We start from the raw sequence: 24,995 nt of genomic DNA on the forward strand, positions 1-24,995 counted from the left end.
TGAAGCATTCAATTCCGAAAAATCATTTTTCGCGCACGTCCGTTATAGCTTTTTGTTCACTTTGGCTTTTTATGATATGTTTACTTCATGAAAACTCTAAGGAAAAAATCGCGCTCGCTTCGCTCGCGGCTTCATGTACATTTGCACTTCATTTCTGAGCATATCTTTCTTTTTGACTTTGCTTTGTTAATTTACAGTGGTTTTAATTTGTTTTGTGTCCTTAGACTAAAAAAATTTCGCGCTCGCTTCGCTCGCGCTTCCTTACATATGAAATATGTCTCATGCGTTGACTTTTTCAACGGGAAACCCACCAAAAACCATTAATAACATATTTTACTTTTTATGTTGGTAAGTACCTACCTATTAATCACAATCTTTCAATACATAGGGGCCACTTGGGTAATGATTGCACTGCATTGATGCCCTAAGCAATTGCTTAGTCTGCTTATGGGCTAACCCAGGATTTTTCTGCAATGAGAGCGGTGCATGTACATATTTTTTTCTGTTGGACAAGTAAAATGGATATGAATGGGCAGGGGGGTCCGGACCCCCTGGACTCCCCCCCCCCTTATATGTATATTTAAAAAAAAAACCCAGTATAATATGTAGTCGTAGGGCGGCATAATCGGTTTTGCATGCGGGCGAACAAACAGCTAGCGGCGGGCCTGGTCACAAGTAACATTCTAGCTATATATCGACTTTATCAAGAACAGTAGTCCATAAGTTACCCACCAGTTAAGACCTAAAAACTTTTTTGTGCCTAGCAAAGGGCTGATTTTTACATGACGTCTTTTATTTGCAAATGCCTATATTGACGAAATCGTCACATTGTCCGGTCGTCTGACGCATACAACTTGTACTGTATTGTCACTCCATCTACGGCCGTTTCCAATATTTTATCTATCTCTGGTTTTGCTTCTACAGATAGGAATTTGACAACTTGTATGGGGCTAGTGACGAAAATTCATGATATAGATAATAATATTGGGGACGGTGGTTAGTCAGCATTTTAACTGTCCGATAGACGTTAATAGGGCTTCGCCCCGTGACGAAACCTTTCCTTAACTGAAGGAACGTGATTTTTGAGGAAAAACTCGAAATACTGCGTATGTGTACTGTTTCATGTTAACAACAATTTTTTTTCCTCTGTAAGCGTCTGTAGCCAGTCTTGCCGTATGTGTATTAAATCATCGAATTTTGCTTAGCCGTTTTGACGTAATCGAAATAAAAACTAGTCAAGCAGGTTGAGTTAATTATTTCAGATTTATCATACCTATATAGATGTAATTTATGAATGATCCACCAGATCAGTTTAACGGTCTAGAGATAATACATATTTTGAGTCTAGATTTCTGCCTGCCGTAATGTAACTTGCCTAGGCTAAATATTTTGACCTAGGGTCAGAGTCTGACCCTAGGTCAAAATACCGTCAGACAGCCAATTAGATTCTGGGTGTTGATTGGCATCTTTATAATTATTGGCTACCTGAAAGTACCAGGATAGCATAATACGAAGAGAAATGTTCTTATTTTCAAATGTTTGACATTCGAAAATCAAAAAGTATGCTGTACATTCTGTGACTTCACCACAGCTTATCCACGTTAACAAAATGTATTTTATTTATCAGTTACAAAAAATACGTATTTACATTATATTTTTTATTTGTTATCATTATCACTCACGGCGAACGTACAATTCCAATGACTGGATCGCTACCTAACAATTACATACGTACAACTTCTTTAAGGCATAAAATGAACACCTAAAACTATACGAATTATCCTAACCACTGTACAAACCCGAAGTTAGTCGACAACGGAAAAAACAAACATTGTTTTCGAAAATAAAAACCATCGAACCAATCGATTTTTTGTGTTTATTTATCAAAAACGCGTGTAGGAACTCAGACGCGAGTACTAGGCGCTTATAACCTACAAGAGTATCGATTCGTAAACATTCCCTCCAAAAAAAACGCGTCGCACAAAAAAGGGGTTACGTGGGACCTGCTTCAGTAAAAAAAAACACTGAGTACACGAGGGATAGACCTCCGTACCTCCGTTTTTGATCAGCGGCGGCCGCCCCACTCGGATAATACCTCCTTGGACTGGGGCGAGCTACCCCGCATTTCTGCCCAAACAACAGTAATAACACTGAGCCGACACGCTCTTCACTTACAATGTTCCTTGTGCTTTTCTTCCTCATACGATCATAGCACGCCGTTTATACATTTACCTATTTTAATACACTACACTGACACAAGCAAGCATCCTCACTGCCACCGACATCGGAGTTTTTTTTTTCGGGGAGCGCTGTGGCGTGCGTTCGCCGGCCGGTAAACAATGCTCACGGTTTCAACACAACACTAAAACTATGCTAAATGTTAATTAACGTTATTATTTACATTATTTCACTGAATAAATGCGTGTATAGTTGTGTTCGGTTCATGATATCGCGTAGCGTGGCGCGTTACGGAGTTTGTCGCAGGTACGCGCGGCGTGTGTCGCTCGATCGCACTGGTTGGTTTCGTTCGCCCCCGAAGGGGTCGGGTACGCGCCGCCGCGGGGGGAGGGTCTGCTTTACCGACGCGCAGTATTTCTGAACTGTTTTATCTACACTTGGAACGTACAGGTGGCGCGGTTGCTGGCTTGTGACAACAAAGTGCTTCAAGCGATTGTGTTTTTGGGCAAAAAGCGGTCTTCATTATTTTGATATTACTTTGTGTTTGTTTTAAGATTTTTAATGATTTTTTGGGTTTAATACTGAGCTTTAGAAATGTTCTGGCAACGGGATAGTTTAGATATTTTAAAAAGTTAGTTAAAACTAATTTATTTTGTTTTAACCAGCTGTTTACCTACTTAGTTACAATTAAGTTATAGTATACCTATATACAATTCTCTTCTAAATACGTATTTTATGACAAGATTCATAAATCGGTAGGTCTCCTATCTTATTTTTCACCGTTTTTAATTTCTCCGCAATCAAAATGAGGAATCTGTTTATAAACACCACAATAGTCACTTATTTAAATTAGATTTGTACACCATATTTATCTGCGTAATTAAATTGTCTTTATTACAAAATAGGTAGGTATACATACAATCACTTTTCAAACTTTTATTATATTATATAATCAAAGTTTTCAAATAAGTATGAAATAATTATGCTACCATAATAGGTAAACTGTAACTCTCACAAAATACCCTGCAAGATCCTAAATAGGTACCTAAAATTTTTAAAAGCAATATCTTCCCAAATCCAGCGATCGGGTAAACAAAAGCGCTTGAATAGCTGAAAGCACAACACCAACGATGCGCTTGTCACGGCGAGAAAAATAAAAATTATAATCTTCTTGTCTCTCTCATAATACACCTGACTTTACTCGGACACAGCAAGGCATAGCCTTTTTAATACCTAACTTTACTGTATTCGTGTAAAATACTGATAGAAATTATAAAATAAATGAGAAAATATTAATGAAATCTTTTACGTTTTACAGAAGATAGGTTGCGCCATATTTATTTTTCTTTTTTTTATTGCTAGGGAAATGATGCAAATACAATTTTTTTTCATGCCTAGTATTACGCCTTTTTTTTAGAAAAGAGGTTGTATTACACAATAAAATAAAGATTTTCAATTTGAAAACAATTATTGGAGTCGGCAAGCCGTATCGTCGGTCAGTGCGGAGTCAGCGGTCACCAACCCGTTTGGGTCGTGATGGCTCCGAGCATTCCATCGACGCCTCTATTTTTAGTATAATTGTCCGGTAGATCTTAGTTTGAAAATGATAAACGGTAATTTTAGGAAAGGAATTGTCATTTAAACTGATATAATAAACAGGAATCATTTTTTGTGTGTTTGTTTCCACCCTGAACTTAAAGCTCCGCGACTACTGAACCGAATTGAATTTTTTTTTCACTGTTGGAAAGCTACGCTCTTCCCGAGTAACATAGGCTATATTGTATCCCAGTACGGTTAGTAATTCCCACGGGATGCGTGTGCAATCGCGTTAAACAGCTAGCAAGCCAGAATTTCGCAGATATTCGAAGAAATACAACATAGGATAGCCAATAGCCATTTTCATTCAATGCCTATGTTACAGTCTGTTTACGTTATAACGGTAAAACGACTGGACCTATCTTGAAGGTTTACTGCTAGTCTGCTATGCAATGTATGACTCAACATCGTATTCGATTAAGAATTTCAATCTTATGAGATCCAGGTAGACTTAGATTTAAATCGTTGATGAAGTACCTACTGCACCAAATCAAATAATTCTTTGCAGTTTTGAATTAAAGTTACTGCTTTCTTTATACATATCCCAGATATTGTGTGGAGATCAAAGGGGAAGGCCTATGTTCAGCAGTGGACGTCCTATGGCTGAGATGATGGTGATGATGATGATCCCAGATATTTAAGACTAATCTAAGTATACTTTGACAAAGCTGATGACTTTTTTTTTTTTAACGCGTTAATCTTAGGAACCCTGTTCCCATTTGATTGACTTAGGTGCTCGAATCGGTTCTAATGGAATTCGGATGAAACAAATTCTTAAGAAAGCTACATCAGTCGCCCATACACTGAAAATGGCATCTTTAACGCAGTACGGGTTCATAATCTGTGAAAAACCACTTCTTGCTTCCCTCAAACTCCATTTCAATTTTATAAGTCTAAACTTGAGCTATCTCGTCATCATTTTATTTTTCATTTTTTTTTTTTGAACATATATTTTACATTTTTAAATATTAAATAAAAATATTTAAAAATATAAAAAATAGGTTGCCACCGATATCGGGCACAGGGTCCAAGGTACCGGTGGTTAGGGTCCCAGAGACAGAAACCTCCTCACAATACGCGCCGTATCAAGAACTACTGCCTTCTGAATCAGTCCCTTGATCCAGCCGCCTAACGAGAGCCTCCTAAGGTGTTGGTCGAGGCTCTTGGCTATTAGACCATTGGCCGTAACGACAATCGGCACAATGACAGCCGTGTCGACATTCCACATGGCGACAACCTCGTGCGCTAAGTCAAGATACTTTATTTGTTTCTTTTTCTCAGCTTTCACGAGGTTCTCGTCATGCGAATCGGCGACATCGACTATCATCGCGCGGCGCGCTAATTGATTTATCACCACTATATCAGGCTTATTGACTGCAATAGTCCTGTCAGTGATGATAGATCGATCCCAGTACAACGTGATATGGTCGTTTTCGAGAACTGGGTCGGGCGCATACTTGTAGTACGGTACCTCAAGATCTACAAGTTTGTACTGCAGAGCAAGCTGCTGGTGGATGATCTTGGCCACTTGGTTATGTCTGTGCAAATATTCACCGTTAGCCAAACGAGAACAACCAGAAATAATATGTCTGATAGACTCACCCGGATGGTGACATGCCCGACATATGTCAACTGTCCCGTCTCTCATGATATATCTCCGGTAGTTATTCGTTAGGATAACTTCGTCCATAATTGCACATACAAACCCTTCGGTTTCTCCAAATAAGTCACCGAAGCATAGCCAAGATACGGACGCTTTAAAGTCTACATCGGGGCCATGAAGAGCCCCGAAGAAGCGTCCGTGTAGCTGTTTGCTCTGCCATACCTCCTTGCGATCATGGGTAGTTAGTACCACAGGTTTGCGCCAGTTCTCATTTGCCAACGATAGCGGGGTGAGTCCTCTGTCCACTGCTACCACATCACGGTGCATACCCACGTCGCTTTTGAGAAAATATTCTCTGAGACTGCACACCTCGCGGTTGCGGAGCGTCTTTGCATTTAAAAAGCCTCGACCTCCACATTTCCGCGGGATGTACAGTCTCATCACCGACGATCGCGGGTGATGCATTCGTTCTGCGGTCAACAGTGTGCGGACTCTCCTATCCAGGGCATCCAATTCAGTTTGAGTCCATTTGAGTATGCCGAAGGAGTACATCAGGACTGGCATGACCCAACCATTAAAGGCGCGAACCTTGTTGCCGCCCGATAAGGAACTTTTTAGAACCCTATTAAGGCGGCCAAAGAAACGCTCCCGTAATGATTGTTTCATGACAGCCACATTGATCATCATCATATTATTATGCCTGATTGTATCTGGATATTGCGAGATCGGGATTGCTTACCCTAGCTAGGATAGTACCTAAACAGATGTGAAGTAAAATAATTCAAACGAGTGAAGTACATATCTACCAAGTTGCTTCTGAAAAAAAAAAAAACTGAAAAGATAGATAATTTTAGATGAAACAAAGTCTTACTTTACGTTTTTCTATTAAGTGATAATCGAAAAAGAAACACCCAACATAGGTAAAAATGTACAGCGAGAATGCATGGGAAACCTAGGTAAAGTCCAGAATCCACCAAAGTAGTTAAAGCAGAGCAGAACAGTTTTTAACTATCAACATAAATTAAAACGTCTTGATATCACCTACCAGGGGCCCGATTCTCCTAATTTTACTTAAGCGACATACGATTCACATTCGACTGCGATTCAATCACGACTCAATTACGATTGAAGCGAATACAGGGGCCCAATTCTCCTAATTTTACTTAAGCGACATACGATTCACGTTCGACTGAGATCCAATCCCGACTCAATTACGATTGAAGCGTAAGTGGCATTCCGCTATTTTTTCTTTGAAATAAACGTTTTTCTCCTTTTCTGTCATTCAATAATGAATCATTATGTCTGCAAATGATTTACGATTGCAATATGATTGTAGAGCAAACTACCGTATAGACCAAAATCGCAGACCAATCGCAAACCAATCGAATGTCGTTGGAATACCATTGGTCTTATATTAGTAGCAGAATGCCCGATATGGTTAAAACTGCTATTGCGATCATATTGCGATTCGATTTCTATTCAATTTTAACATTATTAACTTAAGAGAATCGGGCCCCTGGCATTCCGCTATTTTCTCTTTGAAATAAACGTTTTTATCCTTTTCTGTCATTCTATAATGAATCATTTTGTCTGCAAATGATTTACGATTGCTAAATGATTGTACAGCAAACTACCGTATAGACCAAAATCACCAAAATAGCAGACCAATCGCACACCAATCAAATGTCAATCGAATACGATTGGTCTTTTATTAGTAGCAGAATGCCAAATATGGTTAAAACTGCTATTGCGATCATATTGCGATTCGATTTCTATTCGAGTTTGACATTATTAACTTAGGAGAATCGGGTCCCAGCAGTATTCCTCAGAGAGAACATATTTGTGGTTCAAATACTCCTCCACTCCGCTCTGCTCTCGTGAAGTCTGAGCCTGGGAAAGTAATATATATAAATGCAAGAGTATGAAGTAGTTAGGCAAAAATACTAGTAAAATCGCAGAAAACATCCAGCTGCTATATCTCTCTATCTATAATGTAGTTGTACATTATATGTCTATAATTCAGACATAACAGCATATAGGGGGAAATATTTTAATTTGATTAAATGTAATGGGTAAGGGAAAATAAGAGAAATTAAAAAAAAAACACGATAACGTTTCGAAACTTATGCTTGGGGTTTGCACTTTTGAAACGTTAGTTATGTGTGAATTTCCGAACGAAATATTCAACTTCAAAATAATGTCAACAAGCCCACGTATTGATGTTAGTGATGTTACTTTAAATACTAATTCATGAATAGTATATAAATTTTACAATCGACTAAATTATCGTCTCACAATATGACAACATACTTGTGCAATACGAAAATGTGTATAAGGAATGAACGTATGCGATGAAGTGTTTAGTTTAAATCTTTTAGGCTACTCTGGGATTTTTAGTTGACATGTTTAGATGACATGTGTTGGGCATCGTCGTATTTACACGAACAGAAGTTGCAGTACGAGAAAGGAGATGGCCAAAAAAACACCCAGAGTCGACAGAAACTTCATATGTACGATTAGATTCAGTATAATGTAAGGATTAAAAAAAGTATTTCATATTATCTAAAAACCATGGGGTTCTCTTTTTATAACGTTTTTTCGATCATGATTTTAGTTCACAGAAAAGTTTACTTTTACTGTTTCATGTTCATTAGAAGTTGAATGCAGACTCATGATTGGACCGTTTTGCATCGCTAAGTCATTTGTTACATTTGACAATGTCACATGGCGCGATTTTCAAAGACAATTTTTAAAAAGACGTTTCATAGCCAGTTGTGAAGGTTGCATATAACTACGAAACCTCTCCAAGTATGTAAGATCGGTGCTTTCGTGTTTGGAGTGGTTAAATATAAGACCTTTTAATCACCAGGCAATCTCAGTAACTATGGGGATATTACTGTTGGCTAGTATAATCTTAGTGTACATAGATTTTTTTTTATGTTCCTTGATGTAAATGATCTTTAAAATCAATATAAATTCAACGACCTATTTTTGTGAAAATATGATATAGCTATACCCCATGGATTTCAGGCTGGAGTTTTTGGCACCATCAAAGGTCTATCATAATGAACCTATTGGTAAGCATTTCATTGCTGTCGATTCTGGGTTTTTTTTACTATGAAAATTTGGCCATCTCCTTTATTGAATTTACACGGTGAATTTTTTCACTTGTATATAAAACAATCATTTAAAAGTAATTTTTTTTGACACTATTTTAATAATTCACTGTTCTCATTCTGATACTTGTAGTTTCATGTTTGTTGTAGTATTTTTTTATGATTGGGGTGAATCAGCGGTTCGATCTTCTATAATTATTACCTTTTATGGAAATCTAAGGACCTAATATTATTTCTAAAATCTGTACACTACTTAGTCGATTAACAGGAGTGCCAATTTTAGTAACACATCAACATCACTATAAAACCGAAACGTCAATCGCGCTCGCGTATTGATGCTTTCAATTCGCGAACGCCGATGAAAATATAAAACGAATTTAAAGATAAATTATAAAAGAAAAAGTGTCAATTCCGCATACATATTGTAGATTAGTTATTAAATAATTGTTAAAATGGTACGGCATAGAAAAGTAGTGTCGCTTAAAACAGATAAGAACGATACAAGCAGCAGTGCGGGCAGTAGCGAATCTTCGTTTGGTAGTAAGACGTTTAAGTTCCTTTCTGTATGGAAAACCGGTGTCGGCTTCGTTTGTTTTTTAATCGCTGTGTATATAAGCACTCTAGGCTACCTGGAAACTCGGGTTAACACGCCATTTGACGATGATAAGGTACGTAAAACTCCAAAAGTAAATTTGCCGTCGGTTTTCCTTGTTTCATCAGTTTTAAGCCCTGTTCCACGAACTAAGTGATATTCATCGTTTAATTTAGCGATAATAAGAGATAAACAGAGTGTTAAGTAATCATAATGTATTAATTTTCATGTAGATATTACAATAGTCTTATTTACACAAGTTTACAGGCAAATCCAGTTTAATAATAAGTAATTATCTTTTAATCTTTAAAGCCGGTACTTCTAACTTACATATTGTAATAATGCTAAACTTGTACAAAGGAATGTATGTCACATAACATTGTTATGTTACAATCATTTACATGATAGTAAAATAATGCTCATAAAAGTGGAACACTGATTTTCATAATTATTTCACATATTTATTATGTTATTTATTTCTAGCACCTAGCTCTAGCTTGATACCATTATAAATTGTACTCTGAACCCTACATGCATCATTCAATGTGTACCTACTATGAAAATTAATAGTTTTTTTTTATTTATTGCAAACCAGCTATCTATGTGTGAGTGGAAACTATTTGACATACCAGTATAAAATATATCCAAACATTAATAAATAATATAGATTTCTATTGATGCAAAATTAGAGTAGATCTAGACATAATTTATATCATTCTATGTAATAAATGTTTTTAACAGTTTGTATAGAACTGATTCTTCAAACCTTACAGATGAGTTGCTGGGGAGTTTGTTCCACCACTTCTTCTTCCCAGCAGAAACACATAGGAAGTGGTGAAGGGTGGGCGTTTTGGGGGCTGTCTCTTGTAAATTAGACCATCAAAAAGTGCAGATTTTTAGCCTACTTTGAATAAATAACTGTTGATTTTGACACAATGTATAATATTAGTATACATAGAGGGTTTGTAGGGTTCCGTACCCAAAGGGTAAAACAGGACCCTATTGTTTTCACTCCTCGTCACCAGGCTCCGCAGGCAGGCAGGCAGGTCGTCGTCCGTCCCTCTGTCACCAGGCTGTATCTCATGAACCATGATAGTTAGAGAGTTGAAATTTTCACAGATAATGTATTATTGTTGCCGCTATAACAACAGATACTGAAAACTAGAATAAAATAAATATTTTGGGGGCTCCCATACAACAAACGTGTTTTTGTTGCTCATTTTTGTTCGATATCGATAACGACAACAGGTAGATGTGGTTTTATAAATAATGGTACGGAAACCTTCGTGCGCGAGTCCGACTCACACTTGGCCGGTTTTTTATAATATGTAGTACTAATCAAAACTTTTACCTACCTTTCTAGGTAGTAAAAGAAACCGGTCTACAAATACCGGAGCGATACTGGGGCACATACAGGCCTGGTGTGTACATGGGCATGAAGAGTCGGGAGCCACGGTCACCTGTGTTCGGCATGATGTGGTACGAGCTCGCTGCCTCCTCACATAAGGGTATCAGGTGGGTAAAATTATGAAGATCGTGTCTTTGGAATTTTGATGATGTTATTAAGTTTGTTATTAAGTTTAAAGTGTTTTTTTCATTGTGAAGCCTTTTCATGGATTATCTAGCTGACAAATTAAATAGTATTCATATTTTTTGTCATGAATTGGAGGTATCAGAACATCAAATCAGAAAATTTTAAAAAAATCCAGAAGTCCTTAGGAGTAACACTTCTAAGTATACAAACTTCATCTTTATAATAAATACATACATTATATTACTTACTGAAATATTTTGAAGTACAACATAGATAACACAGAATGTAAACATGGATAGTAAAAAAGAGAATCTCAGATTCAAATAGTTTTCCAATACCAATTCTTTCATCAAAATGCATCTCTTCCTATCTTCTTTACCCAATTTGACATCCACAGACACTGGTGTGACCAGAATGACAACCTAGCGACGTACGGCTGGCTCCGACACGACGGGGTCACGTTTGGGGAGCAACTGATCACGGACAACCCCCATAACATCACTACTTCGTTTATTAAGACCCCCGGCGGAGAACACGGGGGTCACTGGACTGTTAGGATCAATGTTACAACTAAGGTATGTTTATTTTTATAATGTTTGGATTCTTGAATATATTTTAAATGGCGCCTGATCTCTCTCCGGTGGTGTCGGATGGTCGTCCCATCGCGCTATGAAAGTGAAGGAATAGTGAGTGCGCTTGTGTCCAAGCAAATGCTTGTGCACTATAATATGTCCTGCGCACTTGGCCAATCACCTTATATGAGAACAGCCGCCGTAGCCGATAAATCGGCTAGGAGGACATCGTCATCATCAAATGGTTGGAACTTTGTCAATAACTATTGCACCCCACACTTCTCTCAATTTTTTTTTTCTGGTTAGGCTTTAGGCACGGGAAGTTATGAAATTCCAGTCTGACTTATACATGCATTCCATTTTGACTAACAGTAAACATAGAGTATGTTTATGGCGGATGTTAATAAACTGTCTGTTTATTGATTTGCTTAGAAATTGCAACGTCAAAATTCTATCTTTAGTAGGCAAACCAACAGATACATAGTTTATTGAATGCCACAGATAGTGCTTCATTCATATAGCAGACATGTACGCGAATGTTAAGGTTCAATTCCCAGAGCATTTTTGGGTACAAACTGCATGGATTTGCCCATGTAAAATGAACTCTTATCAACTTATTTCATCATCTCAGCCATAGGACGTCCACTGCTGAACATAGGCCTCCCTCTTTGATCTCCACAGATGCCTGTTGGAAGCGACCTGCATCCAGCGTCTTACGAGGCACTTATATGACTTTTTCCAAAATTCCAGGGTAACGCCAAAGTTCCCTTCGTGCTGATCTGGTACGGGGCTCTGGACGAGTCTCTCGGTGCCGCCGCTCCTCACTCCCGCATCTGGTATGAAGACGGCTCCATATTGGGTCATACGCCACAGCTGCATAACTTTAGAGTCAATCTGGTGCCTAATCAGGGTAAGTGTAAATGGAAATCATCAAATGATCCCTCCCGCTGTGGGTGCAGTGAGGGAGTGTCAGACTCTTACTGATTAAAACCCATCATTTTCCTTCTGGAGCCCACAGTGTGTAACGTCCGCGTTTGGTTTTTTTAGCTACATATGAACATCCAACTTCACTCTTAAATTAATCATTATAAAAAGGGCACAAAAAGCAAGTTTTGCAGATACATACAATATTAACATAATAAAAAAGTTGTCCATTACGACATACACAGAGAAAGTGCTATAAGAAGTTATATTTTTATATACAAATATATTCGCTTTTGCCAGTGGTTTTAAAGCATACCTGGGTAAAAAGTAGTCAAGGTATACCTTGTCTCGTAATGAAATATTATTTCAAATTGGACGAAAATTCCTGAGATAACGAAAAGCATTCAAACAAAATCTTCTAATTTAAGTTTGTTTAAAACTTTTATTTCCCCTAATATTTTTAGGTAAACTCCTGCACACATCATACTCGGAAGCCCACGCACCAGGGCTGCATCTCCTCAAAGAGAAGTTCTATGCTCTACTGAAGGTGGAAAGACATTCCATTTTTGGTAAACTAGCAGTTTTGGGGGCTGATGATGAACTTAGCAAGGTATGTAAACCAAGAAATGTGGTAGAATTTTGGAATAGAATGGAATGAAATGGAATAAAGTAGAATAAATGGAATGAAATAAAGAAAGTTTTATAGGCTAAGAATGAGTGGATGATATTGGGTAGAACATTATTTGGGGTCACAATGGGTAGAACATATTTTGGAGTTACATTGGGTAGAACATTGTTTGCGGTCAGAATGGGTAGAACATATTTTAGGGTTACATTGGGTAGTAACAACATTTTTGGTTATACAAGCTGTTCCTCGCAGTTTCCCCTGCTACCCCATAACTACTTCCCGCATCCGGATAGAAAGCTCTAGATTATCCGTGGTAGACAGAGTTACTTTCGCATTTATAATATTAATAAGGATTTTACATAATATTTTTTTGTGTTTATTTTCAGGACAAAGACATAAATTTCGTGCCAATACAGATGTTGGTGGAAACGCCATTTTCCATAGACATAGTCTATACCACGGAGGATCTCCCCACTCCTCCGTTAAAGGGGGAGAAGTATACGAAAGCTTTGGAGTCTAAGAAGACCTCGTTTGATATTGAATTTGAAGAGAAATTCAAATTGGATGAGAAAGGGTGAGTTTTTACACTGGTTTTGTTCATTGGTATTGCTCGTTTGTTGTGAAGGGACCGTTTTATTGATTTGCTGGACCATAGTATGCGACATTTTTCGCGTGGCGTCAGGACATTACCAGTACTGATATTTTAAACAGGGTCTAATATTTTTAACTAGCTGTCCCTCCCAGTACTATCCCCATCCGGCGGAAACTACTTTCATCACTCAGATAAAAAGTAGTTGATGTTAATTCTCAGGTTTTAGACTAACCGTGTACTAAAAAAAACTAAATAATTAAAATCAGTTCAGCTTCTGCATTCATTTATTTTCCCAGGGGATCTTATCCCGTGCCGTGACAAAATATAGCCTATGTTACTCGAGAATAGCTTTCCAACAGTGAAATAATTTTTCTAATCGGTTTAGTAGTTTCGTAGCCTTTTGGATACATACAAACAAAAAAGAGACTAAGTCAGTTAATCTGAATCAGTTTAGCGATTCTAGCGTGACAGACTCAAGCAAGAATTACTTTCGCATATATAGAGGTAATATCGGCACAGATTTTCTTTTCAACCGACTTACCAAAAAAGAGGAGTTTCTCAATTCTTCTTTTCTTTCTTCCAGCTACCCACCACACGACGTGGCTATAGCCAGAGCGGCTCTCTCGAACACTCTCGGAGGTGTGGGGTATTTCTTTGGCGCTGGTCGAGTGCAGTCACAATATACCAGGGAACCAGTGCCTTATTGGAGAGCGCCGCTATATACTGGTGTTCCTAGCAGGTAATCATTTATCACTGTAAAATATAATGTGGTCTTTGAGTAGTCAATTTTTGATGAGGATTTGTGAAAATCGGGATAAAGAGGGTAGAAAAGAAGGTAGAAGATCTGACAACCAATCTAACCAGAGGGTATAGCGTTATCCGGATAGCTATGTATTTTCAAAGAGTCATGCTTCTAATGAAACTTTGAGCAGACCTCAGTGTCCATAGGTGGGAAAAGGCTAAGCAGATGATCAGTTGGCCAAGACTGTCTACCACCCAAAGAATAAGGTGGATATCTGACGCTCTGTTAGAAAATTAAACCTAAGCGAATTGATGTCATAATGGCTTGCCTAGACCACTTTTTAGGAAGAGGGTAATTTATATTCTCCTTTCATGTTCCCAGGTCATTCTTCCCCCGCGGTTTCCTCTGGGACGAGGGTTTCCACGGTCTTCTCATCGGGAGATGGTCTAACGACATACAGATGGATATCGCGGCACATTGGTTGGATCTCATCAATGTTGAGGGCTGGATTCCTAGGGAACAGATTTTAGGTACGTATGTTACTTTCACGCATTCATACACTCATTCACACACTCACTTCTGCACTCGTTCAGACACTCACTCATTCACTAATCCACTTTTTTTCTTTACATCTGCATTTAGAATACACGCAATTTACACATACCTTTGGACAAAAAGTAACAACAGTCATTGCTGCACTCATTTACACACTCATTAACTCACTCACTTTCCAGCTCATATACACATACATACATGCACACAATTGATCTTTTCTTTACTTTAAAAAAATAATTTCATAATGGTTTAATAGCCAAGAGCCTCGACGAACACCTCAGGAGGCTCTCGTTGGGCGGCTGGATCACGGGACTGATTCAGAAGGCAGTACTCCTTGATACGGCACGTATTGTGAGGAGGTTTCTGTCTCTGGGACCCTAACCACCGGTACCTTGGACCCTGTGCCCGATATCGGTGGCAACATATTTTTTATATTTTTAAATGTTTTTTATTTTTATATTTAATATTTAAAAATGTAATAAATATGTGCAAGAATAAATGAATGAAAACAAAAATTTCATACGATTTCTTCTCTTCATGTACCAGGATCGGAGGCATTAGCAAGAGTACCCAAAGAGTTCGTGGTACAGAGCAACGCGGCCGCCAACCCGCCGATGTTGCTCATACAACTTGCACACTTCGTGAAGATACGCCCCGAACTGTTCGTCAGCGGCTCCAAGCATAGGAGCACGCTGGATAGAATGTTTAGCAGGCTGCAAGTAAGCTCTTTAGTTGTTATGAGCGCCTAGTACTTTTTGTGAGCGTATCCAAGCATAGAAGCACGTGGTGAAGGGCGGGCGTTTTGGGGGCTGTCTTTTGTAGACTTGACGTTCAAAAAGTGCTGATTTTCAGCCTACTTTGAATAAATAAATGACTTTTGATTTTGATTTTTGCTCCTTGTTATGGGCGCCTAGAACTTTGTGAAGATCATTTTGATGAAAATTAAGAAAATAGTGTCGACGAAAAACCATAACAAACTTTTTAGGGCGTTTTCTTTGAGTTCGTAGGTTTTAAGAATATTATTTTTTTTTTAAACAAGAAAATATGTTTTGTTTTGAGAATTAAAGCTGCGTTATGCCCACTTCAATAGTAAAATTCATTCAATCGGCCACTACGCCAGACGTGGTGTATGGAAGCATCTCTTGCTATTTTGTGAGAGCCTAAGTACAAAGTAGATCAAATAAAAAGCAACGCGGCCGCCAACCCGCCGATGTTGCTAATACAACGCTCACTTCGTGAAGATAAGGCCGGAACTGTTCGTCAGCGGCTCCAAGCATAGAAGCACTCTTGACAGGATGTTCAGTAGGTTACAGGTGAGCTCCTAGCTTGTTATGGTCGCCCAGTACTTTGTGATGAAAATTAAGAAAATAGTGTCAACGAAAAACAAAACTTTTAGGGCATTTTCTAGTACTTTCTGCAGAATATCCTGACGTAAATATTATAATGAAAAGGTTTTCGACAGTATTCTCATTTGTCCGTATAGTGTCTTCTTCTGCCTCCTGCCCTGTTCCCAATTTTATTTGTGGTCAGCGCAATGTGTCATTCTCTTCCATTTTCCCCTGTCACTCGTCATACTGACACTCACTTCCTTCCTATTCATGTCATTTGTCCGTATAGTGTAAATAACTGAAATGCCACTCAATTTTAAGAACAGCTCAAACATTATGTACTCCTGTAATATTTAAGTAAATTGCTGTGATAGAACAACAAGTAGATAATAATTACTTATGTATCGTTTGAGAATTTCGAGGTGTATCTGTTTGTTCCAGGCGTGGTACCAGTGGTTCCAAACCACCCAGAAAGGGGATGAACCCACTTCCTATCGCTGGCGTGGGCGTGAAGATGATGGCCTGCAGTTGAACCCTAAGACCCTGACTTCAGGACTCGATGACTATCCTAGGTAAGTCATTATTTTTCTAACGAGCATTACCAGGTCCTCATGTCATGTTCGTTATCTGTCGGAGGTCGAAAGGGTAAATAACAGGATACCATACCGAGGCAAAGAACCTGTCGCTCGGTCTGAGATTTTCATGCGGGAAAATCGCACGGAAACGCTCTAAGGCTAAGAACTCACGGAGCGATTTTTAACCGTGCCCGCCGCGGTGGCGGAACTGCGTTTTTATTTCCAAACTCACGAGACCGTTTATTTGCGCGGTTACACAGCCGTCGCGGTTGAGATTATCGCCCGCAAACGTGGCGGGCGATGATCGCAAGACGCAAGACGGGCAGTTAACGATCAGTTGAAGTCCAGACCGCCATGGACACACATCAGAAACGAGTTGTTGCGTTATACTTACTTCACAGAAGAATGAAAAAAAAAAGACCCAAAAGGTTCTGGGTGCATCCACTGATTCAGGATAGAGATCGTTATGGATTATTTGTTACCCTTAGTGAATCGGCCCTTATTAGTGAACCGGCCAATCGACCGCAGAGCGCGCGGGCGCAACCCGCCGAGGCTGCGGGTGACCGCGGCCCGCGCGATTCTACTAGTTGCCCGCCGGTGCAGCGGGACCCGCAAACAAACGCGCAGACTGCGGGCGTAAATCGCGTCGTGAAATGTGCTTTAATTTTTTACATGTATATCTGCATTCTACAGAAGCTCCGGGCCCGCAGCCGCGGCGGGGCACGGTTAAAAATCGCTCCGTGAGTTCTTAGCCTTAGGCCTTCGGCCCCAGCGACTTTTTGTAGCTATGCAATCGAGCGTTTAGCAACGCGCTACTGCAACGCGATTCTATCGATACAAACGCGCGACCGCGTCGGACGACATCGGAGAGAAAAAAGGGGGAAGGGAAATTGGTGCGTGAGTGGGGGAACCGAACACAGTAATAAAACTACTTTCACGGATTTTATCGCGGTTATATTAATATTATTTAATCCCGACGTTTCGGATCCTTTACACTTACAGCATCCATGGTCTCGGGCAGACTCATGCACGGGCATGGATGCAACTCCAAGATTGCAACGTCTCAAGTGCAAGTGGTAAAATGATGGTGATTGCTTCCAGGGCATCCCACCCTTCAGACATAGAGCGTCACGTAGACCTGAGGTGCTGGATGTACGCGGCCGCCGACGCCATGATGACCATCGCCGATGTACTGCATCGGGACTCCAGCAAGTAAGTCGAGTATACTGTCCTCCTAGCCTATTATCGGCTACGGCGGCTGTTCTCATATAAGGAGATCAGCCAGCTGCGCAGGACATATTATAGTGCACAAGCATTTGGGCAGACACAGGTGCAGTCACTATTCCACTCTCATAGCGCGATGGGACGGCAATCCGACACCACCGGAGAGAGATCAGACGCAGGACCGATATTAACGTGCTCTCCGATGCACGGGTGTATCAATCACCAACTTCCAGGCTCCGAGCTACTCTGTGCAAGTTTCTAAAACCCACAAAGTGATTTCGGCCCGTCCCGGGAATCGAACCCGAGACCTCTCGTGCTCAGCAGCCGCGCTTGCGACAGCTAGACCAACGAGGCAGTTTTAAATATTGATATCATTACACATTAATTGTTTTCTCCAGATACGAAGCTACCAAAGAGCAGTTAGGTGACGAAGAATTACTAAATGAACTGCATTGGTCTTCACACACACAGACTTACGCTGATTATGGTGAGTTCAATACGTCATCTCCCGAGCCTTTTCCTAACTATGTTGGGGTCGGCTTCCAGTCTAACCGGATGCAGCTGAGTACCAGTGCTTTACAAGGAGCGACTGCCTATCTGACCCCTCAACCCATTTAGATATCTAGCTATTCCATAGATAGTGGTATGAAATCTTTAATGCGTAAGTCCGACTCACTCTTAGCCGGTCTTTTAAGTAAAAAAATATGGTCCATTTTATAATTATATTTCAGGCCTCCACACAGACGGAGTGAAGTTAGTTCGCCAACAGCCTAAGAATCCGTCAGAGGGCGCTCGAGTAGTGCGCAGTGTCACCGTGCCTCCACAACCAAGGCTTGTCACTTCTGCTTTTGGTAAGTACACAAAATAATACTTCATGAAAAAAAAATATCATCTGCCTAGCCTTTTCCCAACTATGTTGGGGTCGGCTTCCAGTTTACCTGTGTGTTTGACCAGTGTTTTACAAGGAGCGACTGCCTATTTGACTTCTTTCTAAGGTTTTCAGATTTTGTGACTTCTGATTACCTGTAGAGACTTTCTAATGATAAAGATTTCTTTTCCCCGACAGAGCGTATTTTTAGAATATACTGATGTAACAAATATTGGATGTACAAGCATTTTTCAGGAATTAAAATAAGGATACCCTGTGTTATGAATTCCGTGTAAATGGCTGCCGGGACCCACCAAAATAAAGTGCATAAAAAAAATGAACTTTGGAAATCGGTCCAGGCGTCGAGTGATCGGTGAACATACATAAAAAAGGATCCCGACGAATTGAGAACCTCTTTCTTTTGGGGAAGTCGGTTAAAGAGTAGCAATTTATTTGTCTAGTACAAGTATTTGTGTAAAAAGTTATATCAAGATTGTTTAACTATAATCTACTCAAATGAAATATAGTGACAAATGTTCTCATGGCTTACTAAATATTCTATTATGTTTCAGGTTACGTATCCCTATTCCCGATGTTACTGAAGGTGCTGAAACCCGACAGTGACAAGCTGGGTAAAATACTAGAAGATTTGGATAAACCTGAATTGCTGTGGTCACCATACGGACTCAGGTTAGATATAATTATGAATTTCATAAAATTAATTAATTATTGTCTTTGTTTCTGTTTTCCTTCTCAAAATATTGCCCATATGTTGTTTAAAATAATAATCATCATCATATCAGCCATAGGACGTCCACAGCTGAACACAGGCCTCCCCCTTAGATCTCCACAGATACCTGTTGGAGGCGACCTGCATCCAGCGTCGACGGCGACCTTTATAAGGTCGTTTAAAATAATGCTGACCTCAAATAGAAATACTTTTCGGAAAACTGGCAGTTTTAGTATGATGAACTGAGTGCGGTATACTACATATACCAAGAGTTGTGGAATATGGAATTCTCTTGGGCGAACATTATTTGGGGTCAGAATGGGTAGAACATTGTTTGACGACAAAATGGGCAGAACATAGTTTGGGGTTACATTGGGTAGAAACTACTTTTATAGTCATACTAGCTATTTCCCTTCGTTCGACCCGCGTCCATGAAGAACCACTTTTCACAACCTGGTAAAATGCAGCCTATGTCCTTTCTTCCTTGGTTGTGTAATTTTCGCCCGACCAGCCAGACATTCAGTTACTTTCAGACTTATAACTTTAGTAAGAATGACTTCTAATTTTCCACAGGTCCCTCTCAAAATCATCTCCTCTGTACATGAAGAGGAACACAGAACACGACCCCCCATATTGGAGGGGTCAAATTTGGATCCCCATAAACTATCTCGCGTTGTCCTCTCTGAAGCACTACGCGAGTATAGAGGGACCTCACGCGGCTAGGGCTGCAGAACTCAACGCCAGGCTGAGAGACAATATCGTTCGTGAGTAGCTCTTTCAGTTTATGCAAGCCTAGTACTTTTTTCAGAAGAGTTGTCCAATTTTCACGCGGGTGTGGAGGGGGGCGGGGGAGGTTGATACATAGCTATGTCGTCCGTAAGTAGCTCTGTCATTTTATAACAGCCTAGTACTTTTCCGAGAATTTATAGGTAAAGCGCTTGACTGATGGGTTTTTGGATAAATACAAACGTGCTATTATACATTTTGAATACCTCTTCTAATTGGCCAAGCCTTTTCTCTAACCAGATTAGGTTGTCCAAGTATCCTACCTGACCTGCTCGATCCAGTCATGCAGGCAATCCGATACCTACCCCTTGCTAGTTGTTGCACAGATTTTCTGGCTTCTGTTTATCCTTAACAACTACCAAAGATGTTTCAATGACAGCCGGGACACAAACACGGGAGGAACTCGTGCCAAGCATCGGGTTAATCTTGTGACAAATTGGCCCGAACGGCTGTTGCTTATCCACGAGCTCTTGTCGAACCTGTCTCCAATTAGCAACGATAAAGTCGTGATTCTCCGAGCCTTTTTCCCAACTATGTTGGAGTCGGCTTCCAGTCTAACCGGATGTAGCCATATCTGATCTCCTCCTCAACCCAGTTACCCGGGCAACCCAATACCCCTTGGTTAGACTGGTGTCAGACTTACTGGCTTCTGACTACCCGTAACTAATACCAAGGTTGTTGTTGTGCCATCCGAAACACAGTCAATGGTGTCTAAGATATTCCTACTTAGAAAGTACATACAAACTTAGAAAAGTTGCATTGGTATGTACTTGCCTGACCTGGAATCGAACCCACACCGGGTTCCGATCCGATTCGATTCGATTCCAGGTACTCATTCATACTCGATAGGTTGGCTCTTTCTTTACCCGCTAGACCAGCACGTTTTTACTAAAGTATTTACTTACATAATATAAATGTTATTTTCCGCAGGTAACATACTAAACGAATACAAACGCGCCGGGTACCTATTCGAGCAGTACTCCGGGGAAGACGGCAAGGGTTCAGGCTGTAAGCCCTTCAACGGCTGGACGGCGCTAGTAGTCCTGATCATGGCAGATGAGTACTAGGATAACATAAGAAGCTAGAAGATTCAGTGAACTTTATTTATAAAATAGACGCATAGAAAAAAATATTGGAAACAACAATGATAGTACAATCATCGGCAAGAATCTTGAGCGCTGACCTTCACCTGCGCAGAAGAAATTTATTGGGTCCCTTTTGTGGTATGAAGTGAGGCGCGGGGGCGGGCTAAAGCGGCGATTGGCCCGCAGCGCATCGCGTCATAGCCGTCACTCGGGATTGGTTATTTGCTAATAAATAATCACTTCTGCTCAAGTGAAGGTCAGCGCTCAAGATTCGTGCCGATGATTCTAACGCCATCTACCGGGTTGAGTTGTGTTTTCAAATCGTGCAGGAATGTTTAAAAATATACATACAAGATTTTATTTTACCTTACGGGGTCCAGCTCTTGACAGGATGTAAATGACAAAACACACCTTTCAATCAAACGGCTAGCCTTTTGACAGAGCCGACATAACTTGTTGCCTTTTTGTGACAAAAGTTCCATCATCCATCCTCCGAGCCTTTCCCAACTATGTTGGGGTCGGCTTCCAGTCTAACCGGATGCAGCTGAGTACCAGTGCTTTACAAGAAGCGACTGCCCTATCTGACCCCCTCAACCCAGTTACCCGGGCAATACAACACTCCTTGGTTAGACTGGTGTCAGACTTACTGGCTTCTGACTACCCGTAACGACTGCCAAAGATGTTCAATGATAGGCTGGACCTACAGTTTTGTGACAAAAAGTGTCAATTTAAATATTTGTTACCGTGGTCGCTCTCTGTTTTTCACACACAGATTTTTCCAGTAGTCAGGTCAAGTTTGTAGGTATTTACAAATTCCAATTTTTTTGTTTGTAAATTATCCCATATAGACAGTATAGTCAAAGAACACGCTATACCCTATACACGGAGCCATGAGCCAAAAGGTAAACAAACCATAAAAAGGGTTTTTTATAAGTCACGATTGAAGTAGGTAATGAACATATTTTATAAAAAAAAAACTACGGAAGTAATACACTGACAACATTAGAAATGAAGAAATGATATTTAGAACGATGTCTGTAGAACTTATGTAATCCTTTCAGATTTATTTGAAATCAAATATAATGAACGCCGTAAATTATTTTATTAATTTAAATCCATTATGTATTAAATCGTTCACTTGTAAAAGAACCTAAAATACTTGATTGTCAAACATGGAACGCTACTAAATTGTAGACCACAGGTAATGTGACGTTTTGTGTTCGGTCGGGTTATACCCGCCATCTTGAAAAAGTCATTCTTTGTTTACCTGTGGGCTCACGGGTCGGCGAAAAGGGTATAGTAATAGTAAAGGGGTTTATTACTTGTGTAGGTACCCGTCTAGGGCGCTCTAGGATGAGGTCGCCAAAGGGCTTGTGAAACAAGGCGCCGAAATATTTTGTGTTCTGGCGCCAGACTTACTGCTTGTAATTGGAAGAATTTTAAACTGTAGAAAATTGTAGTACGCACAAAATTTACAAGACGCATGAAACTATTGGATAAATCGCATTAGGAATTTGCTCAAATTAAAATTATTAATAAATACAATTAGTAAGAAAGTATGGCTTGATAAAATTAAAAAATTCAATAGTAAAGCAGCTGTTATATAAAAGAATTAACTACCTAAATACTGCTGTTATATGGGTCCGTTCAGACAGACCGTCTCGGAGAGCATCGGCGCGTATTTTTCTTTTCACACAGATTGGAATCGGCTCCCATCGGCTGCGTGAGATGCAATCAGAGCCAAACGTCTGCAAGACTGAGAAAAAGTATGCGATCGGAGCCGGTCGGATCCTCTTATTATTTCACACCAAGCGCCTTCGAGCATTCTTAATGACAAAATCAGTGCACAGGCAAAAATATCATATCATATCATATCATTTATTGCATTCCATAATGTACATTTGGTGGAAAATATAAAATAATAGAGGTAGTCACAATTATGGACCCTGATGGGCACAGCAAAATAGTTAGAAGAGAGGAAGGCGTGTAATGTAATAATAATATAGTAGTATCACAGATTATTAATAGTTAGTAGTATGTAGTATATTATTTAAGTATTTATTTATATTATAATACTAGCTTTTGCCCGCGGCTCCCGTCAACTGACTTCTCCACTTTACCCTATTTTTTTTTTCATAAGAACCTTCTCCTGACAATAACAAACACAACAAAAAAAGAATTAGCCAAATTGGTCCAGGCGTTGTTGAGTTATGCGCTTACCAACACATTTTGCGATTCATTTTTATATTATAGAAGATTAAGTATATATTTGTGTAGCATAACTTCGTTTTATAGTTATTTTTCTTTATATGTTGCAAAATAAACCAAAGTACTTGATTTTCAACGTGTTAAGAATTTGCTCTCCTCTCCGAGCCGGTCTGTCTGAACGGACCCTAAAGATCTTGATTCAAATTCAAATGTTTTTACGCCGTGTAGCTAAACTAATGAAATGAAAGGTACTTATATAAAAAAAAAAGATAAAATTATAAGTTCTATTAAGTCTTAAAATTTAAAAAGGTACGTGAGGCTGTCGTTAGTAAAATAATCCAGGTAGTGTTGCTAGCGTAATAAATTGTAATAATAGACGAATAAGCGATATTTGTTGTTTTGAACGCATTTTTCCTTTGTCTTAGATTTTCAGATTAAAAAGGCTAAAATTTTCCCTATTATAGTCCAAAAATATTGAAATAATGAATTATAGAAATTTTATTGTTACCACACCCGTAATTGTACAGAAAAATATGTAGATTTGAAAAAAAAATAGGCAAAAACGTTTTTTTTTTTAGCAAAATATGGTAGTTGTTGGTAAAAAGATCCGAATATGTACCTAATTATATATTTGTGAATTATATGCTTCCTCAATGCGATCCTTAAGAAATTAATTTTATAAAAGTATGCAATCGAAATTCTAAGATCCGTATTGCATACCAATATAATCATCGGCACGAATCTTGAGCTCTGACCTTCACCTGCGCAGAAGTGATATATTGGGTCCCTTTTGTGGTATGAAGTGAGGCGCGGGGGTGGGCTAAAGCGGTGATTGGTCCGCAGCGCATCGCGTCATAGCCGTCACTCGGGATTGGTTCTTTGCTAATAAATCACTTCTGCGCAGATGAAGGTCAGCGCTCAAGATTCGTGCCGATGACTATACTTTAATAAATATAAATTTTGCAGGCATTATTTACTACGTGAATTTTATTTTGTGATACGGAGCTTAGAAAAAAATAAAATGTCTATGTGAATGGATAAAAAAAGACATGATGAATGAAATATTAATTTTATCATTTATGTATTGTTACGTGCAGTGAAAACCTTGTACGAATCTCGAAAAAGTTCATCATCATCATCCTCCGAGCCTTTTTCCTAACAATGTTAGGGTCGGCTTTCACTCTAACCGGATGTAGCTGAGTACCTAGGGCTTTAAGAGAGTCTCGAAAAAGGTAGAATTTATAAAAGTATAATACGGTCAGTATCAAAAGTTGCTGAAAAAATCAACAATTTTTTATATTGCTTAACAAAACAGAAATAACATATACTGAACTCTGGTAAGTTATCGACGACTCGGTGTTTTTCAGTTATGAAAATTTTCATTTGTTCAGTTACTTTTGAATCTGACTACATACTGAAAAAAAAATGATTTTCAAGGGACTGTTCAGAAGTTTTCACTACACGTAATAACGATTAAAATTATAATTTCAACGTTGTACATTTTTGTAAATAGATTTTATTGTTAAATAAAATTATTTGGAAAATGTGCTCTGATTTTT

The 24,995-nt window shown here is 39.3% G+C and overlaps 2 protein-coding genes across 4 annotated transcripts in view; one reads left to right on the forward strand and one right to left on the reverse strand.

Moving 5' to 3' along the window:
• LOC124644032 (LIM domain-binding protein 2) overlaps window positions 1-5,406 on the reverse strand; it is a 55,978-nt gene extending 50,572 nt beyond the window's left edge. Inside the window, exon 1 of one of the 3 annotated variants that reach the window (XM_047183207.1) lies at window positions 2,176-2,539. In XM_047183207.1, coding sequence (XP_047039163.1) covers window positions 2,176-2,202 — 27 coding nt within the window. In that variant the 5' untranslated portion in view covers window positions 2,203-2,539. Of the gene's footprint in view, window positions 1-2,053; window positions 2,540-5,376 lie in introns of those variants that run through there. The other 2 variants (XM_047183208.1, XM_047183209.1) reach the window with 2 other exon arrangements.
• A 3,406-nt stretch (window positions 5,407-8,812) lies between these two features.
• Window positions 8,813-24,981, forward strand: LOC124644092 (mannosyl-oligosaccharide glucosidase). Its single transcript, XM_047183305.1, has 16 exons — window positions 8,813-9,161; window positions 10,449-10,600; window positions 11,017-11,194; window positions 11,942-12,101; window positions 12,580-12,725; window positions 13,130-13,317; window positions 13,919-14,074; window positions 14,459-14,607; window positions 15,179-15,351; window positions 16,402-16,532; window positions 17,637-17,747; window positions 18,158-18,246; window positions 18,491-18,610; window positions 19,200-19,317; window positions 19,931-20,121; window positions 21,074-24,981. The coding sequence occupies exons 1-16, from the start codon at window positions 8,946-8,948 to the stop codon at window positions 21,208-21,210; spliced, it is 2,415 nt and encodes an 804-aa protein (XP_047039261.1). The 5' UTR covers window positions 8,813-8,945; the 3' UTR covers window positions 21,211-24,981.
• Window positions 24,982-24,995: the final 14 nt, after the last annotated feature.

This window comes from Helicoverpa zea, chromosome 29 (genome assembly GCF_022581195.2).
Source record: "Helicoverpa zea isolate HzStark_Cry1AcR chromosome 29, ilHelZeax1.1, whole genome shotgun sequence".
Lineage (NCBI taxonomy): Eukaryota > Metazoa > Arthropoda > Insecta > Lepidoptera > Noctuidae > Helicoverpa > Helicoverpa zea.